Genomic DNA, 21,715 nt, shown 5'->3' with positions numbered 1-21,715 from the left:
TTGCATAGTATAACTGCCTGTTTTACTATGCATATGACAATAAAACTCTTGAATCTTGAATCTAGATGAACTTTTATATGGCGCCGCCCTCAATCAGTGATTTTTACGCTTCCAGAAGAAATTGAATGGCATTGTTGTTACCGTTGTCTTTAATTTGTAAGAGAACATGTCACCCAATTTACATGGTTAACATATTACAAATACAAAAAAACTGAAATACAATATAAATAGCATTAGCATAAAATGAAAACCCTGTGAATAAGTAAATAATATCATTTATAAATACAACTATCAACATCAAGCAATTGAAATAACTACACAGTTTACACACAATAACCACATAAGCTTCTTTTGCACGATACACAAAAACTAAACAAAATAAGGACTTCTGTATCGTGTATATATACTGTATATATATGGACAAATAATAAAATACCTATAGCCTATCCAATTATGTACACAAATGATGGGCAAAGGTAAACATGACATGTACAGTATATATGGAAAACAACTGTCTCATTGAAATAAAGCAGACAATGAGAGAACAAATGTAGTAGTATAGAGGATTTATTTAATGATTATAAAGAGTGGCCCTAACATTTTGCCCACAATTAAGTGTATTTTTTATTGTTTACAAATACTTTGTGTATGTCTTACAAATGAGGCAATGAAATATCGATATATAAAGTACATTATACACATTGGATGTAAAGCTGTATAATTTTATTTCTGGGGTAAGGGGTCCACAGTTTTCATCTGATTCTTAAAGGGGTCCAAGATACATGAAAAGTTAAGAACCACTGTGTTAGTCTACCTTTGTAAAATGTTTTACATGGTTTGTCTTTGTCTAAGAGGAGGAGCAACATAGCATGGTTAGTCAATTGTTCAGTGAGGGACCAATGAGCAACATTCCAGCACTGGGTGTTTTTTTCCAGAATGTAGTTTCCCATAGACCACCATGCAGGCCCCCACACCGCATCATATCTGAAGTGGTGCGCTTCACTTGCTTTCGATTTGTGCTCCACTATGGACCGTAGAAAGGATGCCCGGCACAGCACAAACACAGACAGGAACCCCTTCACGCTCCAGAATGACAGATGACAGAAGCACTATGCTGTACATCCTTGAAGAACCTCAGATGCGGAGAGAAGGCGAGAGGCTTCGAACATTTCAAACCTGGCCAACAGATGCTCCTGTCACATCTGGAGACCTGGCCAAAGCAGGATTCTTCTTTTTAGGTCAAGGAGATAAAGTCCAGTGTTTCTGCTGTGGTGGGGTTTTAAGATGTTGGGTACACGGGGACAGCCCCACTGCCGAGCACAAGAGGCATTTCCCCACTTGCAGCTTCATACTAGGCCGAGCTGTGGGAAACATTCCACTGCAAGGTGGCTCGTCGGATTCTGTGGACGGACAGCTTTTGAGCCAACTCCAGAGGATGACCATGGACGACCAGGGGACGGCAGGACAAGCAGTCTATCCCGAGATGGAAGCAGAGGATTCCCGGCTCACTACCTTCCACAACTGGCCCACGGAGGCTTCAGTCCAGCCGGATGTTCTTGCCAGAGCTGGATTTTTCTACACAGGTGCTTTTTGTCAACCATCTAATGAAGCATGCAACATGATCAGTGGAATATTTAGCTGTGACCCAGGCAGTGCTAGACTGACCTCTCATTGTGAGAGTTCATAATCGACCTGCTGAGTCATGGTGTTGTCAAGAGAACACCCTGGACTAAGCTGGGGGTGCTAAAGCAGCAGGGATGCTCATCTTGATGCAAAATCCACTTACAGCATATCTAGAATCGCAAACAGAAGTTGCACAGACCACCACCAAGGCAAAACAATACAAACGATTACGAAACAATAGTAATTCAACACCATATTCATATATGCACTCCTCTTGCACATGTCTGAATTGTGTCATTGGGATTCATGCATTATTCACTTATTCCTAAAAAGTGTGGAATCTTTCTTGTCATCCTGATGATGAAAACATACAATATTCAAGACGTAAATAGGTAGTATGTTAAATCTGTATAATCCAATGTGCGCCCAAAAACTTTTAACCGCTATTATATATTTACTCTTGTCTCATATGTGCTATCAGGTCACGGCGACAACGTCAAGTGCTTCTACTGCGATGGAGGGCTGAGGAACTGGGAGCCGGGAGATGACCCTTGGCAGGAGCACGCCAAGTGGTTCCCACGGTAAAGAGGCATCGTTTAAAATAAAATGCATTATTCAGCATATTTACAGATTGTAGAATAGCATCTTTGTGTTTTTTTAGTTGCGAGTTTTTAATCCAGTCAAGAGGGCAGGAATATATTAGCAACATCCAGGATGCTCATTTTCATCTGGGTGAGACTGTGCCTGTGGTGAGGACCTTTTATCTGTTTTCATTTGGCATGCTGCAGTCATTCTGTATTGTCATTAACCACTTACCACCAGGACTGTTATTGCAGGACCTGAATTGTTAATAACTATCATTTATTAAATTCACAATGTTTCATTTTATTCTTTAGGGTGGCTCACAGGTGTCCACAGGCAGAGAAGTTGGCTCCAGAAATGGTAAGTCGTTTCTGCAAAACTAAGTGTTGGTATTTAGAAAAAACAAAAGACATGTTTATTTACTTGAAAGGGTGAAACTGGGGCTGCACAGCATGATGTACCCAGTAGGGAGAAAATAAAGGTTGCAGCCAATTGATTTAATTATCTGTACCGTGTAACAGCTTGGTACCACTCTGGTTGGCTCTTCAAATTCCCTGAATGAAACAACTCTTGCTGGAAAAATGTTTTGCTAATTGCATGCGAAATTACATGAGCTGTTTAGAGTAATTAGAAAGCTCTATGGATAAAGTTTGGATGCAAGTACAACCAAGGAATTCTAATACATTCAATGAGATGTGCAGTAGAGCAGTACAGTACGGAGAGAGTGTGTGCGTGTATGTGTGTGTGCGTGTGTGTGTGTGTGGGGAGGGGGTGTTACGATCCAAGACCCTCAAGAATGGTGAAAAATAATATGAATAATGTATAGTACATACAAAAAATTCCTAAAAATGCCTATTTTCAACACTACACCAGGGGTCTCTTTTTTTCTCATGAGAGCTACTTTTACAAAATGAAAATGGCCGAGAGCTACTAATTTTTGTAACCTTTATTTTTAAGTGAATACGCTTGTTTTGCCAAAAAAGTTGAACATTTTTCAACTTTTCTGGGGTCGTGTCTCAAACCAGCGTGTGCACGATGACATGTACGAGCACAAACTTTCACACGCACGAATTTCGCATCTCGCTTGGCTGGACGATGACTCTCGACAATTGCCCTCTCTCACAGGTAAACATGGAGGAAAAAGCAATACTTGCCATTCCCGGAGCTAGTTGACATTTCTGAAAAGAATATAGAGATATAAAGAAAAAAGCAGAGGCATGAGAACTCATTGGTGCCAGAGAAAACATATCGTTTAAGTTTACATTAATTTACAGTTCAGGCGTGTCAAACTCGTGCCGTGGAGGGCCAAGATACGGCAGGTTTTCTTTCCAGCCAATCACTAAAGCAGGTGATTTTAATAATAAACATCTCCTTCAATTTGAGAGAAGAAGCTCTTCAATTAAATCACCTGATGGAGAAACTGGTTGGAGAGGAAACCTGCAGTGTCTCTGTCTTCCATGGCACGAGTTTGACACACAGGATTTAAACGGACATGTATGTAAGTTTATCTTCAATACAAGCAAGATCCAGTACTAGCAAGACTACTTGATTAACACTGGCCGCTTTTCCTCCTCTGAACTACTTTGATTCCCCCAAATTTCCTCCAAATTTGGCAACCAATCCAAACCGTAGGAGACTCGTAATTCACTCTGGATGTGAACACGTCGCTTCCCGGTGTTGCTGGCTGCAGCCGCTCGTCACCATAGCCAGCAAACTAAAAGAAATAGGCTTTCAATTCAATGTTCTGCACATTTCTTGAGGTGTCAGGTAATGAGGTTTAACCAAGATACTATCACAACCCTACTGTTCAGTCAAAGTGAACTTATTTGACCTACTTTAGAGTATAATGTTGAAAATAAGCATCACATGACTGGACGCGTAGTCATCAAAGAGTATGACAATTCTAATGACGATTATGACGCTAAAAATGCGTGCCGGAGAGACCACTGGTGTGTAACTGGTTATGTAAATAGTTGAAGTGTGAAATAAAACTCAAGAAAATCTACTGGAGTTGATCAAATTTCCTTGACGAGCTTCTTGGCCTTTTCAAGTGCAGGCATGCTTATGTCCAAAAGAACTTGACAATTGATAACCATGGTGCAGTTGTTGGACGGAAAAGAAATTCCTTTAATGTTCCAAACCAAACTGCTGACCAAGCTGAGCTATATCAAAATGGAAGCTCAAGTAACTGAACTTATGATACATAAAAGGAAACAAGCTGCTGCTAAAGGTTCCTTCACAAAGAAACTCACAATATGGTGGACAAGATTATGGAGAAAGAGCTTCGAGAGGAATTCGTTACTTCACAATAGTATCTGGAGAGTGGAAGTGACATAAGTGAAGACTGCAGAGCTGAACCCGTTGAAATCAAAGCTGCTTGTGAGGAGGCTGAGGACAAAGACAACATAACACTTACAGAGCACTTAGATGTAAGACGACGTAAGGAAAACAAAAGTAAAGCTTGAGGAAACTGAGGAACTCGTTTGGACCAATCTGGTGATGACATACTTGAAGAAAAGCCTTATATCTGTAATTAAACGGGCTGAAAGGGATTGTGGCATAAACAGCTATCTCCTGTTGACGTAACTACCAATCACACCTGGACGACCTGGTAAATCAGGTGACTGAAGGAAAACAAGCCATCTCTGAGTGGGAAACGTGGGCACCGCAGAATGAGATGAAGGAACTAGAAGCGAGAGTCCAAACGAAAGAGATTAAGAATCGCCTGAAGCATAAGAAATCCCAATTCCGCACCCCACAGGCTGTGAAACAGCGTTTAGTGTAACCACCACCAATCCCAGCCCTATCCATAAAGGTTAAAGCAACTTGTCTACCTGTGGTCAGTAGTTACCACAGAGACTACTACAGATGGAAGAGAGATTGAACTTCACTGCAAAGATGAAGATTTGAAAGCTCATTGAATAGACAGTATAGACGAGGGGATAATAAAAGATCTTCGATTGACATCCTACAGTACTGGCAAAGAAATATTCGGAGTACTTCAGAACAGAGGAATTTAGAGGAATTAAAAAATTATGGTACAGCAGAAGATGGACTCACCATGCTGTCAGTGGAAAGTAAATTACCTTTCTTCCTCCAGAATGAATGGCTAATGTTTGTACGCTGTCTCCACTTCCAACCGGTTCAGCAAGTTGCTGCCATTTCCAAAAGAAGAAGAAAGTAACTTGGAGGAAATCTAATGATACAACAACATAGCACAGCCTAACATACAGTAGCCCAAAGAAACCTGACTACGCTATCGAGAGAAAGCAAGCATTTACTAAAACATCGACCTCAACAAGGAACACTGGAAGCACATGAAGCATGTGCAAAGAAGATGGAAATCACGACAAGATCTTTCTCTGTGGAATGTTTAAAAGGCTTGGGCTGCTAAAGAACAAAACCGCAGTGGAAAACTTGGGGGCTTGCGAGCTGTGTTGAAGATGTCACAATGAAAAAGAGCACTGTGATTACGTGTACCTCTGCAACAACAAAGAGTGCAGAAAGGACCACCATTACCTCTTATGCCTGATGAGGGACAGTGGAAAAAGGAGAGAGAATACTCGCACTGGCTACTTCACCTGCGACCAGTTTAAACGCTTGTCAAAATTGTCAGTTGAAGATGCAGAAGTGGTCAAAAAAATCTCGACGTTCACCTGAAAGTGCTAAAGAAGTCAAGAAAGCATTTACAACCAAGTCAAGTACTTCCATCGATCACACTGGTATGTAACATCTATTGTAATTCCTAAGATACAACGGTGTGTAGTCGTGAGTAGTAATTTGACGCTATTTGTATTTGATTCAAACATTATCACCGTAACCTGACAAGCTCATGTAAATAGCTGAAGTGTGAAATAAAACTCAAGAAAATCTACTGGAGTTGAGTTGAGAAAGCGTCCTCAACGACCTTCTCAGTCTTTTCAAGTGCAGGCTGGCTTATGTCCAAATGAACTTGACACCTACTAGTTGTTACTATCTGTTACACATGCAAACTGCACTTCTATTTGTTGTATTCTGTTGTTATAAGTGGTAAAATTAAGAAAGATTCAAACTTTTAAAAGTTTATAAGATTTTTGTTTTCCCGGCTCCAGACTATTTTTTCTTTAGTGGGCGAGGGGGCAAAATTACTATTCTGATTGTCAAGGTTGCCGACCCCTGGACTATAGCAAGAAACGGCCCTGCTGACGCCCAAAAGGGGTGACACACCTCTTGAAAACCACTGGTATAGAGAAAAGAAAAAACTTGCAGGCATTTAACTTCGCTCAGCCATCCTGTGTTGTATATGTTTTTAAATTAATTTGTGCCTAACAATACAGTTTGAAAAATACTTGGCTGTTTTCTCTCATCTCCCAGATTTGGTCGGGAGTTTGGCAGCGTCGTCAGCCATGCTCTCCCCTCTGGTGCAGACAGTGCTCCAGATGGGCTTTGAAGCCAACCTGGTAGAGAGTCTAGTCCAGACCAAGTACCTTTTGACAGGCCAACACTACTCTCATGTGTCTGATCTGGTTAGTGATGTGCTGCAGGCAGAAGAGGAGGACAGGCAGAGAAGGCCGCAGAGCAGAGGTAACATCCCTTAGCCCTATTATCAGAATTCTAATATTGTGATTTGAGACTATTGTGTGAAAACAGGAGTGAGTGTCAGTATTAGCAAAGACAGGTGAATAGAAATAGAAATTATAGACAGCCAAAGTGTATCCCATCTGACGTCTTCTGGATTTTTTTCCTGTGTGGATGAAAACAAGTGCATTTGGAATTGGTTCGCACTAGGGGTGTCACGAGATGTTGCGAGATTCAAACATGATGATATTTCTTGTTTAGAGAAAAGCTGTCTCGCAAGAACAGACAGCCAGAAGCCAATCAGACTGTACTATGGCAAAGTGGCAGCGCACGAAGCAGGATTGGAACAGCACATTAAGTGCCTTACACACACTATAAACCTTGTAATCCAACCTACTTCGTTGTTCCCAACGTCAGGAAGTGACATGTGGTTGTTTTTTCCATCAGAATTGAACAGCTGCTGTCGTGTCAATGTTCAAGCAGAAGCTGCAGTAATACATTTGATCAAAGTTAAGATTTGTCAGATCGCCCTTAATCACCGAATGATTTATGCTTGTTACATTTGGCTGAGCACCAACTTTACAAATGGCAGAAGTTAGTTACTAATGCTCCAAGTTACTGGCAGAAATGAAACTCAGAATGAAACAGTCATCCCTCATTACATCCCGTTTTGTACATCATGCCTTCACTTTATTGCATTTTTGAAAAATTATGAAATTTGGGGAGTTACGTGGTTGAATAGTGATTATTATTAGTAGTAAATAAATGCATATTTAAGCAAATTGTACATATTCATGGCCTAAGTTGGGCATTTTCGAGCATAAAAATGGGTAAATGAAGGAAAATACAAAGATAAGGCATTCAAAAGAAGTGATATCTGTGACTTGTTGTGTGCGCCTTGATGAAGCGGAGCCTGGGAAGTGATGTGTTGTGACGTCAGTTGGCTAGAGTTGACTGTTAGCTGAGGGCGAGCAGCAGGTTTGCAGTGGCCGACAGCAGCTCCTGTGTGAATGTTTACTGCATGTGTTCTCTGCTTGTTAACAAAGTGATCGAAGTGCAATGTGAGTCTCTCAACGATAAAAAAAAGGCAGAAGAGTAGTATTCTACACTGGTCTCTAGGTGTCACTAATGTTACATTGATGAGACAATAGCCACCAGCCACTTCTTATTTGTCTAAGATGGCTTATTTTCTATTATTATGTCTACTATATTGGATAATACAAGTTTAAAGGTGACTACAGGGGTGTTGTTTCCTGTCTAGAGGGCTATGAGAATGGTAAAACCCATATGTAGAACGTCATAAGCAGGTTTTCTATGCTCTAACTACGAAAATATTCCATTTATTAATATGGACTCCTACTCGGGGTCTGGAACCAATTACCCGCAATAAACGGGGGACAACTGTATTGGGAGATAAAAGGTTAAGTGAGTGTCTTGCTTCATTAATAATTTTTATTAATATTGTGGCAGCCAACTTCTCTTCATAACACACCTCATACATAGAAGAGATCTGTGTTGACAATTTTGTGACATGGTCGCTATATTTAGCAAGTAGGGGTGTGCGTTAAAAGTGAAAGGCAGGAAGTGTTTCTTGTGTCAAGCATTTATTCGGTAATTAAATACAAGCGGTGAAGTATCCGCCACGCAGGCGAGCAGGCGAGGAGTTCCACCTCCGATTGTGCAGAAGGGTTGCAGTGTAATATTGTTGTGAAAGTTACATAAACCCCTCCACAGTGCAAACCAACCCCTGACCAGTCGAGAAGGCAGAGCTTGGAGACACTCCTCCATTTGTCTTCCTGGTAAAACATGCATAGGTGTCCAAAAGTGTGGCCCAGGGGCCATCTGTGGTACATGGCTCATTGCAGAAATAAACAAAAACCCAGCAAAAGTGGAAAAATAGAGCAAAAAGGCATAATCTAACGAGAGCTAAAATGTTGATACTAATAACTAATAAAAATACAAGGATTTGTCTTTAAATCAATTTTTTTATTATGATACATATCAAAGGGGCTTCTCTGGACAGCCCTGATGTAAATACACAAAGACAAGTAGGTTTGCCACCCGCCATAAACAAAAACAAGATCGCCTCTACAGTCAATAGATGGATAGATAGCAACTTCATTCATCTCCAAAAGAACAACACGGCATTTGAAGTTTTTTTTATATGGTTTATTGTATCTGTATTTCTATTTATTGATGTATAGCATACATGAGCGGATATGATGTGTACGCCTGCGGCGCTACGTACATTGAGTAAGTTTTACATAGGCTCACTTAGGGAATTCCTAGATATTACACACTATTTCAGCTGGAATTTTCCCTCTGAACGTCATGAGAACCATGATACAGTGGGTCCAGGGATACCACGGTCTGCTTTTGAGTCATCATAGTGCGTCCTGGCGGATGCAGGTATGTGTCAACAAACGCAATCGCTGCACACATTCAAATACGTCCCCTGTTTTTTTTTTGTTTTCATTCAACATAACAGGCTTTGCAATCTTGGCGGTATATTTATGGTGTTTATTGAATAATCCAAATCCAACAATGTTTTACATTTTATTTTAGTATAAATTGTGCTTGTTGTTGCTCACTCTAAACTGCAGCGTGTGCATATCCGGCTCCACTCAACTCGAGCGACAGGCTTAGCAAATGGCGAGAATGGTGGCTTCTCGGTGTTTGGTTGTTTCCTGAACTTTTTTTTGCCCTTATGATGAACTATCTTAGGAATAGCATTTTCCTAAATACATATTTAACGATTAGTAGTAGTTCTGAAGTATAGAAGATGTCATGAGATTAGACATGACCACACCAAGCATCATGGGAAATGTAGTTTTTAGCCATATATTAGCCGCATCGGTGTATAACCGCAGGGTTCAAAGTCTGAGAAAAAAGTAGCAGCTTACACACCGGAATTTACGGTATGTGAATTGGAGTGGACAGCGCAGGGAAACAGGTAAATCACACTGCAAAAAGTGCATAGAAAGCAGGAGGTCAAAAAGTGTGAGAAGACTCGAAACAATCTTAAATGAATTTCGACAACTTCAAAAAGAGCAGGTGTTACCACTAGAAAGTTAACAATTTGGTTTGACAATAGTTTGACATCCAATCGGGCCTTGTAAAGAGGCCATCAAAAGAATGGAGACAGTGGCAAGGACTCCACATGCTCTTTGGAATAGGAACAGGACATCACCAAAAACTGAAAAAATCCAATGCACTCTGACCCTGTTAAAAGTCCTTTATTATATTTTATGGCATGTCTTAATGGACCTTATTCTGCCCCAAAGCGTTTCAGCCATCCGGCCTTCATCAAGGGGACAAACAAATGCCAAAATACACCATGTGAGTTTAAATCAGATGTTCCACCAAAACAGCTTCAGCACTCGCAAGAGGGCGTATCATAGTGGCAAGCACATCTATGTGGGCATAACACCACGAGATGGCTGTGTCAACCCCAAAAACAAGGGGGTGTATAAAAACACATTGAAATCGTTATCCTCAATCAATCCTGGGTATTTAGGGTATTTGGGTATTTGTTCCCCCTCCCATGAGCTCACGAGTGGTGAGGGGCCAAAGGGGTTGGATGCAGAGCGAGCTGGGTGGCAGCCAAAGGCGGGAACCCTTGGCAGTTCGATCCTCGGCTGCAGAAGCTAGCTCTTAGCACGGGGAATGTTACCTTTCTGGCGGGGAAGGAGCCTGAGCTAGTGTGTGTAAGGTGGAGATGTTCTGGATAGATAAAGTCGGACTCACCTCGACGCACACCAAGGGCTCTGGAACCAGTCCTCTCAAGAGGGGCTGGACTTTATTCCACTCTGGTGTTGCCGGCAGTGAGAGACGACGGGCAGGGGTGGCAATTCTTGTGAATTCCGGTGAATGAGAGGGTAGTTTACCTTCGCCTTCGATTGGGGGGACGGGTCCTGGCTGTTGTTTGCGCTTATGCACCAGCTTGTGTTCAGGGCACGTCCGACTGGTAGAAGGAGTCCTCGGGGAAGACCCCAAACACGTTGGAGAGACTGTGTCTCTCAAGTGGAACGCCTCGGGATCCGCCGGGGGGAGCTAGACGAAGTAGTCTGGGCTTCCCTGCTTAGGCTGCTGCTCCCATGACCCCGATCTTGGATACACGGAAGAAGATGGATGGATGGGTATTTGGTCAATTACAAAGAATACGCAGGATTTATGACCTGGAGACTGATTTTGAGGCCAAATCTGAATAAATGGTAGCCAGATTTGGAACAATAAAGAGTCAAAAATGCTTGTGAACGTGTTACACATTTGAATAGGGAATCTCTACTTAAAGGAACAGGATCCAAAATTACCAAGGATTGCATTATTGTCAGTACCACTCACAATGTTGAGGCTAACAGGATTAAACAAATTATCAAACAAAACTGGAGTATTGCCGAGAGTGATGAAACTCTTAAGACAAATATTTCCAGAGGGTCCACTTGTCAGTTTTAAAAGGTGTCCGACTTTGAAAGATAAACTGGTTCATAGTTACAAACCACAAGCTTCTAAACAGACATGGCTAAAATCTAGACCGGTTGGCTCATATAAATGTAATAAGTGTAACCATTGCACTAATATATGGCAAACAAAGACATTTTTGGACAATAATTCACAAAAGGAACTTAAAATTAACTGTTTTACCAATTGCAAGACTACATTTCTTATTTATAGAATGGAATGCCACATTTGCAAAGTATTCTACATTGGAATGACAAAAAGATGACTACAAGACTCTGCTTTTCGCACAGTAAACACCAACTACCCCATGGCTGGACACTTTTTGGATTTCCATAATAGTAATCCAACCAGTCTAAGAGCACATGGAATAGACCAACCATCACCAAATGGGGGACCTTGGTCCGGATCCGGACCCAGTGATGGCCCTTATGGACCCGTGATCAATTAAAGTGAATGGAAAATATAATAACATATAATTATGCTCGCGGACCGATCGCAGCGGCAGTTTGCAGGCGTAATTACTTCAGTTACTACGGTTACGTGACAGCAAACGCGGTGACATCACTCAAAATGAGCCAATTAAATCGCTTGTGTACTTGCCGAGCGAATGAGAACCAGCTTGCTCAAAAGTAAGAAAATCAGATGGAGAAAAAGGAACATTTAAAAGTGAATGGACAGACAAGTATACAGTCATTGAACAAATTATTACACCAGCCTTGTTTATCGAGGAAAAGGCTTCTTGAGACGTCATCTGTACTTCTGTGTAGAAGGTGTCGGACGTTTCGCTCCTCATCCGAAGAGCTCACGGTGGGCTTTTAACAAATGTCAAAAGAGGAGAGTAGGGAAAGAAACCCAAAAGCCCACAGAAGCAAAAAGGAGAGGAGTGGTAGTCCCTTATGTAGCGGGGGTCTCCGAAAAACTCCAGAGGATCTTATGGCAACACAAAATTCCTACCTATTTCAAACCAGTAAATACCCTGAGACAAAAATTAGTGCATCCTAAAGACAAGGCTCCAAACCAGAAACAGAGCAATGTGGTCTATTCCATCCACTGTAAAGATGAGGAATGCAAAGAGCACTACATTGGGGAAACTAAGCAAATGCTCCAAAAAAGGCTTTATCAACATCGCAGGGACAATGTTAGTGGTCCTCAATCAGCAGTACATCTACACCTGAAAGCTACCAATCACTCTTTTCAGGACAGCGAGGTAAAGATTTTGGCCAAAGAAAACAGATGGTTTGAAAGAGGAGTAAAGGAAGCTATTTTTGTCAAACAACAGAACCCATCATTGAATCGGAATGGTGGTTTGAGGTTTAATTTGGACCCTGTGTTCAGCAGGTTACTGAGACCAAAACCCACAGCTCTTAGTCTTGCAAATGAGGTGAAGGCAGGGCCGAGCCAGAACAATAGATGCTAACAAGCCAGTATCAGAGTCGTTCATACCCAATTCAGGGAGCGACACTTCCCTTTTATCGTAGGTGTGAATAACAGGATAGGATTATACCACTGCTCCGCCCAGGCTTAGTGTAACGAACCAATAGGAGGAGGGTGTTGGCACACCAATTCCGCCCACTCTTACTGTATTTAAGGCCTAAGCTACCAGCACTTATTAGTTTGCTGACGAAGCTCTTCGGATGAGGAGCGAAACGTCCGACACCTTCTACACAGAAGTACAGATGACGTCTCAAGAAGCCTTTTCCTCGATGGACAACTCCTGTACGACTGAGAGCCTACACAGACCAGCCTTGTTTCTTCAGTTTCTTGTTCATTTTAATGCCCGATACAACTAAAGTTACCTTTGTTTGGGCAAATATAACGATGACAACAAAAATAGCTCATAAGAGTTGTATTGTCTGGCAATACAATGCTTTAGCTATTCATGTAAAAACTTAAGTGATTTTGGTTATTATCAAGAAAACCATGGAAGTTACTGGATATCAGCTCTTAAATTAAACACTTATAAGCTATATTTATTATCACCATTATATTTGTCCGAACAAATGTACCTTTAGTTGTACCAAGCATTAAAATGGATCAATTAACTGAATAAACAAGGGTGGTCTACTAACTTTTTCCATGACGGTATGTTCATTCTTCCAGAATCCAGTGCCAAACCGCTGTGTCTCATATGCCCTGAAACTGGAGCGCTGGTCAAAAGCGGGAATGTGACGCACCATTACAAGACAAAACACTGATCATTCGAGGGGAAGTGTCCACTGAAGTCTGATGTGAGAGCGCGGATCACAAAGTATAGCTCAGTATGAAATATCTACGAGAGTCATTACAGCACAGCAACGTGCAAATGAGTGTTCACTAAGGATTGTGTGGATATTGGAGCAAAACAAAACATATTTCACTGATGGGAGAGTTGTGGAGTGCTTCTGGTCTTACGTAAAGGTAAATAAAAATAGGAATTGTGTTACAAATTCAGGCAAATCCCAATATCAGCTACAACAATAACAAGAACATGTGAAACTTTAATAGGGTTGACTGTTGCAGCTTTTCTGTTAAAGAGACACTTATTAAATTGTTATGTAGCATTATTTTTTTCAGAGAAACCAGTACAGTTCATTCATTGTCTGTACAGTCAAACTTGGTATTATTTATGAGCCATTTGGTTCTGTTTGCTTTTAAATGCAATTTAGTTGCCAATATAATTGCGTTTAGGGTGATGTGCGGGGTTTCATTACATTTGATATTCGTATGAGTGAGTCTGTTTGATGCAATTTAAGGCAAAACAAATTTCGGACCGTCACTGTGAAAAAAATTGCATAAACGAACTCAATTTGAATGGAAGACTCCTGGAATAAACCATATACCGGACACCATACGAAAAGGAAACAAGGTTGAAGATTTGAAACAACATGAGAGCTTTTGAATTTATAAACTTCAAGCCACAAAATACCAGGATTGAATGAGGATATTGATTTCAGTGTTTTTATAGACTGCTCCCTTTTTCTGTTTGTTTTTGGGGTAAACACTGCCATCTGGTGGTGTAATGCCCACATAGGTGTGATTTCCACTATGATACTTCCTCTTGCAGGTGGAGAAGCCCTTTTGGTGGAACATCTGATTTAAACTCACATGGTGAACTACAGGAAGTGTTGGACTCTCATGGCACCCTCCCGGGACATCATTCAGTGATCATTCAAGGTCTGAACAGTTATTACCAAGCATTATTCAATCAAATCAATAAATTAATTCAGAGGTTGTCAGAATTAAACGCCATTTAAGCGCCAGCACATGGTGGCACGTCCCCCAGCCCAGCCATCTGCATCGGAGGAATCTTATGTCACCAATCTGGAACTCTTTGAGGGTGAGTGCAATAAGTGTAGAGGTTTTTTGGTGCCATGTTAACTTGGGTTTCAACAGAGACCCAATATCTTTTTTGATGAGCAAAGGAAGATAAATTACGTCATGGGCTTGTTATGGGAATGAGCTTTGGCAAGGTCAGAGGCTTTGTTTTGGCCTAAAGTACCCCCATCACCTTCAGATTTCTGGACATTAGCAGCAAAACCGGGATGGAATGAGGGCGCCCTCCTTCCTGTGGTCATCAACGGTCTAACCGAGACCCTTAAGGATGAGTTAGTGGCTGAAGAGGAACCCGCCAGCATCAACGCCCTGTTAACTATGAGCATCCGCATAGACAACCGGTTCGGTGAACAGCGTCAAAGCCAAACGTCACTGATCAGATGTCCCCTCAGTACAAGATCTTATTCCCGAGCCCCCAGTCAGCAAGCACAGGAGAAGCCTATGCAGCTCGAATGAGTGAGATTAACCCCTGAAGAAAGGGAATGGCGACTAAAGGCTGGTGAGTGCTTGTTGCTGCTTTCTGTGGCTCAGACAGCAAAACTCCCACATTAACTGGAAGGCAGACTACTTAGCTGGAGCAACTTCTGCCTCTCTCATTGCCTCAGGGGTCCCTTTTTCCACAAAAAACTGCCTGTTTTTGAGGCTCCTGTCCCACCTACCAATCGATTACCTTGCCCCTGCGATTAATTTTAGCAAGCAAGAGGAAGGCGCTTTCACGTCCACCCCGTAGTCCTTACAACTGTGGTAAGGACAGTGTTCCCTTGTTTATCACGGGGGATAGGTTCCCAAAAGAGTCCGCAATAATTGAAATCCGCAAAGTAGCCAACTTCATTTTACTTATTTTTTTACAGTTATTATACAGTATATGTTTTCAGGCTGTAAACCCCCTCAACATACACTTTATACACTTTTCTCAGAAAGGCAATAACATTTTCTCACATTTCTCTCTTGTTTCAACACTCAAACAAGTTCAAACCTTTGATTGAATTTTAATGACCAACCTACAGGTCGGACACAAGAAATTATTAATCATTCATGCATATTTCACTCCTGTGACCGTGCCTTTTGGTCCTGGTGCCGTTCCGCTGTACTGTAGCGTTTTTGTATCCTCGTTAAAACTTCTCCTGTTGCAGTCCTGCTTCAAACCGAAGATTCATTTCCAAGCTAGCAAGCAAGCAAGCTAGCGATGACACAGGAGACACGGCAGCACAAAGGAGATTGATTGGCAATGGTCTACAGCCAATCAGGACGCAGAAAACAATGGGCGGTGCAGACAGAGGAGAGAGGGAAGTGAGCGTGAGAGAGAGACAAATGGCGAAACATACGAAAACCGAAGCAATTTCCTTCCATAAGAAACAATGTAAATCGAATTAAGCCGTTCCAGACACCCAAAAATGTTAACACAAAAAACATTAAATTTATAAAATAGTTTGTGTGTGGAAGGAGTTGATAAGGCAGCGATTTCCAGCCTCATGTCTTGGTACCTTCCCCAGTTAAATGGGCAATGTGAAAGAGCCAACCAGGACTTAGACGGTGCTTAGATGCATTACCGAAGCCAACCCTACCTCCTGGGCAGAACACCTCATTTGGATTGAGTACGCGCACAATTCTATGACCAGTATGGAGCTGGGCATGTCCCCTTCGACCACCCCGCTTCCTTTCACTATCAACTGAGGACTCCCTCCACCCCTGTTCACAAAATTACTCTCTTTTGCCCACTCTAAAGTGTCTGTATTTTGGAGTTCACTCCATGATTCCAGTACCAGCCTTACAGTTTCATCCACCTTCAACCCTTTTTTAGGTTGTATTTGATGTAATCATTTTAGAACCATTGGTGTAGATAACTAAATACGTGACCGCTGACCTCTGCTAATACCCACATTTGGTACGTCTGACTTTTCCATTCTATCATGTTTATCAGAGCCTGATGAGGGGCAAGGCCCGGGTGCTGGAATTGTGGGGACCCTAACACCCCTGAGGGAGAAAGGTCAGAGGCCAAAGCTGCTGATGTTCAGTCCTTCAGTGTTCTGACTTAAAATGAAACAAACTTACTGTGCAAATGTCTTACTTAGTTCCATCAGGGAGGGAGCCCAGTCCTGAGGAGCTTCTGAGGCAGCTGCAGGAGGAGAGGACCTGCAAGGTGTGCATGGACAAGCTGGTGTCCATCGTCTTCATCCCTTGTGGTCATCTGGTGGTATGTGGCGATTGCGCTGCCAGCCTGCGTCATTGCCCCATCTGCAGAGCTGTCATCAGAGGCAGCGTCCGTGCCTTCATGTCCTGAGAGTGCGGGGGGTGGGATGCTATCCAGGGCCTGCATGAGAGACTTTTGACGTTTTCACTTGTGGTTTTCCTTTGCAGGCTGCTGGTTTTGTCAACATTTACTAAATATTATCTATGCTAAACATTTTAAGCTGCTCGGTCTGCACGGTGATCGTTAATGTGGATTTGACACAGATTTCTACTAAATGACACAAGAGCAGAGAAAGAGTTTTATTAAGCACAGTTCTGGAAAAGGAACATACACAGTCCGATCACACTGGGGTATTGGGAACACTGGGCACAAAATGGAAGTGAAAATAGAACACTTTTTATACAAAGATAAAGAAATATCTACATAGATGTGCCATCGTTTTATGCCATTGCATACAGAACTGTTTGAAACTATTCCAGTCGCCACGGTTTGGGACGCTATATTGAAACAAAATGCAAGACTTTTAATTGATACCGAGTATGACACAATGCACACACTAGTTTGTCAAGTAGGTGTGTGTAAGTTCACAAAAATAACTGCCTTTGGAGACCAGTCACAGCCAATGCAGTTCACGGTATTTATTTTGAATGATCCAATGTGATATGTTCAGACCACCTGGCAGTGAGAATATGACTGGAATCTGATTACCAGCCATATAGCTGTATGTGCTAAAAATAGACACATTTGTTCACAACTCTTTTGCTCCTGAAAGCACTTCAGCTTTAGTAGTTAAGAAAAAAAAAAACAACTAAAAACAGCATAACTCCTTAACATAAACAAAGTGCTGAAAAAATATTTATTGCATCTGATTTTGAGACGTCATTTCTTTAAAAAAAGAACACTGGTTTATTAAAAAAAACAAAACAACTAAAAACCGTCTGTTCTTGCACATGGACACTGTAAACACCAGAGGGCAGTAAGGCAACAGTGGATTCTCTCCCCCTAAAATGACTTTTAGCACATTTAACATGATCAAAGAAAAGTGCATTCTTTTAAGGGAGGTATGACCCATGCGTCTCCATCTTGACTGATGAAGTCAGATCCAGGTATGACATATAACTGCTCAGTAGAAACACTACAGCTACAAGCAGGGGTGCCTCCAAGGGATTTTGGGCTCCACCAAAACAACAGACTAATACTGTTTTCTTTCCCTGTCAGTCATGGGCCCTTACAATCAGCAGCGCTTTTCTCCCCCTTATAGCACCCCCGGCTACAAGGTAAACCACTTGATATGCAACCAGTAAAGGAGTGTTGTCGTTCCATTGTTTGATAGGTTATACACATATACGTACAGTATGCACTGTATGCAAAACATGCTTAAAACACCAGATTCCAAGTGTTGAACTGGCATTGGACAGTACTCAGGTATAGGTAATTTTACATCCAATTGTACAATGAGGATGAAGCGGTATAGAAAATGGATGGATGGATGGATGTACAGGTTTCCTAACATGAGCTATTTTTGATGTTTCTTGACTGTCAACAATATGCCGAGCATGTATAACAATCCCATGCACAGCTTCCAAGCACTATGTCAAACACAAAGACCTGACACTTCAGTGACGATGACTTGGCTGTTTGTGAAACTCTTCACAAACTTTGAAAGACCTTTGAAATAAAACTTTGAAAACTTGCATGCCATAACTTTAGCATTGTACATTTATCTCCTTTCCTCACTGCATTATTTACATTGGGTATTTCTGATGCGTGTCCTTCAAGATTGGCTTCCTTTTTCCTGCTCTGCCTGTGTATGTATGCACAAAGACCCCTGCCTAAAGTAAACAGGCAGTGCACAATGGTTTGTTCATTCCACAGGCTTCACTGTAATTCAGCCCTCCGGCCAAAATCTGAGCCAAACCAGCAATGACATGCAAAACGACTGTAGCGCTAAGACACAGACCGACAACATTGGGTTTTTGCCGATTACAAACTAAAGGTATTTACTGTATATACTGCTCTATACTGTTGTGTTGGTGGGAAGGCCATAGCATCTCTGCACGGAATAACAAAACCTGCTTCTAAACATTTAGCGGTGATGAAAAGGAAGACAGTTAAGCTGAGGTGTATTTTCCATGCAGCCCACCAATGAGTGGCATGTTTAAAGTACTGTAAAGTGTAAGAGAGAAGAATGTCTGGCATGTCCCAGTGCCATGGAACTAACAGGTCAAAACAGCCATTTTTTTCTCCCATGAGAGCGTCGCTTCCCCTCCTGGATGATCTATTTACGTAGACCTGGAGAGAAAAGATGGAAATGCATTTTTTTGTAATTAATAGGTGTTATGAATATATGCAGTAATCCCTTAATACTTTGAAAAACTATTGCAAAATATATCAAATTGCTAAATATAATATCCTACTGCAGCATGTATTGTGGCAAGGCTGCCTGTTTTGGGGTGTGTCTCTGGGGTTTGAGAATGAGCACATACTGTATGTTGCATTTTTCTAACATGATGCTTATCCTCCTGTAAAACAAGAGGGATTAGAAATAGAATGTAATTAACGGCCTTCTTTATGATATATTTTAGTCAGAACCGGTTGCCTGCACACACACACGCAAAGCAAGAAAGCATCAGGGATATAACTGCCAAGAGGTTATGGGAAACAAGGGCTTCCTCCTTCCTCCTTAGAGACAGAGCTGATTAAACTGTCAAGAAGCTAATAAAATATGCATGCACGCATGTGACATGTTTGGTAGGGACTGTTACAGGACCTGCTAGACCCATTGTTATTAAAGAAGCTATGCACAAGTGAACTGATTCATCAAGTTTTCAACATTTTCCATTGTGTGCAGTGAGGGGACACACGTATCACGCAAACACATGCCACAATCCTCAGTGCACTTCAGACCGGCTGTAACACCCCAGGGTCCAACTTCCACGATTTAAGTGAATTTATCCTAAATGTGGATCACGGAACAGTTGTTTTGATTGATGATGTGCTTTGGGGGAAAATTGAATATGTAACCTTGAGGCAGGGACTCATGCAAACAGTAAAGGCAAGGTGAATATTCACATGCACCTGCTCATGGTCTCATTTAGAACACATGGATGCACATACACACATGGCTGGGTGACAGCACATCTGTACTTACAGGGACACTGGCTTTAGGAGAAGATGGGATGGTTTCTCATTGACATGGTAGAGTGGGAATGGGTCAAATCCACCAATAAAATCAACTGAAAACAAAGGATGGAACATAAATATATCATAAATAAAAAAACAGACAGCATATAAATATCAAAACATGCAATGGTATGAGAACAAAAGCGAGAAAAGAAACAGATGTAACACAGAAGGTTGAGGATGGAAACAAAACATGCTTTTTTAACGTTTATTTTAGTGTCTGAAAAACAGACGCCTAAAAAGAATAAAAATACATCAGTTCTTTAATCTGTGCGTTTGCCTCGAGCCAAAGGGAACAGGTGGAAGCTGCCAGCCCGTCAAAAAAGCCTGGCATTTTTATCGCTCACACACAGAGATGACCTTCAGACGCACGCCAAACACTCCAGTTGCTCGGTTTATTTCCTCACTTAAGAGGTCAGACTAGAGGCGAGGGGCGGATGAGCAAGCAGGAAGTGTGTCACAAGAGAGGGACAATTGCTGCTGATTATGTGGCTGACGCTGAGAGACGTTTTCTAGATGAAGGAAAAGCCTCTGTGATGTTGTTGAGACACAAAGGCGGAGAGGGAGGGAACACAGGGATGTAGGGGGGTCACTGTGTGGTTTGATTGACAGGAGACAAGAGATATTACGTGAAAGGCGTGCTATGAAAGAGGCTAGCATGTCCAGTTGGAAGCCCCTGCAAACACACCATGGAAAGAACAACTGATACTGACAATAATGTGATTCAAGTGGCGGCTTCCGCTCTCTGGGATAAAATGAGCAGCTACATCCTGCAAACCAAATACTGATGGGGAAAAAAAACACAGGACCACCCTGGAAAATACTGTAAGACCAGATCAGGTCCATTGTGATAAGATTCGGCAGTGGTGTTCTGCTGAATACTGATAGGTTTTCAGGATGAGGGCTGGGCTTTCTCTCCCCTATCCTTTTTCCTGTCACTTTCATTTTTATCTGTTGATCAGACAGTCACAGACATGCAAAGTCTCTGCTTGTTTCTTTATCCATGAGTCCAGCACCTTCAAGACTGGAACAATTTGGAATTCAACCAAAGTATTCTGGAATAATATGCCTTGAAACATGGTTGAACCTGGGATGTCATGCGAGGTGTCAGCATATCTCGCAAGACTTCAGCATATCTAAAGAGACTTCATCTTAGTGATGAATGATTTGCTTTTGCTTTATCGTGTTGGGAAGCCACCACAGAAGAGCACCAGTAATGGCAAAGAACTTGATAATGGATGCCGATGTGAGAAAGCCTGACACACATAAACCTTAACTTGAAACACTTAACATAATTAATTGTTTAATTATTTTTCTAGTAATTCCGGGGCAAAAATCTGTATTTTGCATGGTCACATTTTCATAAAGTGTCACATGAGCACGTAAGCATCCTTCCGTTTGAAAGGGTTGAATTTGGGCTTCACTTTTTTCGTCCATTCACATTGGCTATGACTTAGTCTGCATATTATTTTAATACCAAGTTGAAGGGGAAAGTCTAACAATCATGACAAAACATTATCCTAAGTAGAAAAATATATACAACCAACAATAAAGTCTCATTTTCGGGGGAATCCCCACTCACAGTGACAGGTTTTCACCGCTGCGATTGGATTGGGATTGGAAATCTTCACTATATTCTAAAATACGCCTTATCATCTGTTTGACCAACACTTATATATATCAAATACAACAGATGGGAAGTTGGACTACTTCAGTTCTCAGGTTTTGGACAGCTGTGATGCTACAGCGTGCACGTCTGATGGCGTTCACAGAGGTCCAAGGGATACTCGGCTTGTTTGTGTGTAT

At 41.7% G+C, this 21,715-nt stretch overlaps 2 protein-coding genes across 6 annotated transcripts in view; one reads left to right on the top strand and one right to left on the bottom strand.

Moving 5' to 3' along the window:
- The first annotated feature begins 923 nt into the window (after nt 1–923).
- On the top strand, nt 924–18,441 carry birc7 (baculoviral IAP repeat containing 7). Of its 3 annotated transcripts, XM_054789520.1 has the most exons (7): nt 924–1,583; nt 2,105–2,204; nt 2,285–2,372; nt 2,520–2,565; nt 6,559–6,768; nt 16,457–16,522; nt 16,608–18,441. In XM_054789520.1, exons 1-7 carry the CDS (start codon nt 1,043–1,045, stop codon nt 16,814–16,816), a joined length of 1,260 nt encoding a protein of 419 aa, XP_054645495.1. In that variant the 5' UTR covers nt 924–1,042; the 3' UTR covers nt 16,817–18,441. The 3 variants fall into 3 exon arrangements, with proteins under 3 accessions (XP_054645495.1, XP_054645503.1, XP_054645514.1); XM_054789528.1 differs by lacking the exons at nt 16,457–16,522; nt 16,608–18,441 and adding an exon at nt 13,324–13,697; XM_054789539.1 differs by lacking the exon at nt 6,559–6,768 and having other exon boundaries at nt 927–1,583; nt 16,608–18,440.
- nkain4 (sodium/potassium transporting ATPase interacting 4) overlaps nt 16,898–21,715 on the bottom strand; it is a 45,016-nt gene continuing 40,198 nt past the window's right edge. Inside the window, exons 5-6 of one of the 3 annotated variants that reach the window (XM_054789571.1) lie at nt 19,878–19,962; nt 16,898–19,018 (exon numbers count right to left, since the gene is read on the bottom strand). In XM_054789571.1, coding sequence (XP_054645546.1) covers nt 19,009–19,018; nt 19,878–19,962 — 95 coding nt within the window. In that variant the 3' untranslated portion in view covers nt 16,898–19,008. The remainder of the gene's footprint in view (nt 19,019–19,877; nt 19,963–21,715) is intronic. The other 2 variants (XM_054789552.1, XM_054789562.1) reach the window with 2 other exon arrangements.

Source organism: Dunckerocampus dactyliophorus, chromosome 1 (genome assembly GCF_027744805.1).
Source record: "Dunckerocampus dactyliophorus isolate RoL2022-P2 chromosome 1, RoL_Ddac_1.1, whole genome shotgun sequence".
NCBI classification, from domain to species: Eukaryota; Metazoa; Chordata; class Actinopteri; order Syngnathiformes; family Syngnathidae; genus Dunckerocampus; species Dunckerocampus dactyliophorus.
This window is presented reverse-complemented; position numbering and strand designations above follow the sequence as displayed.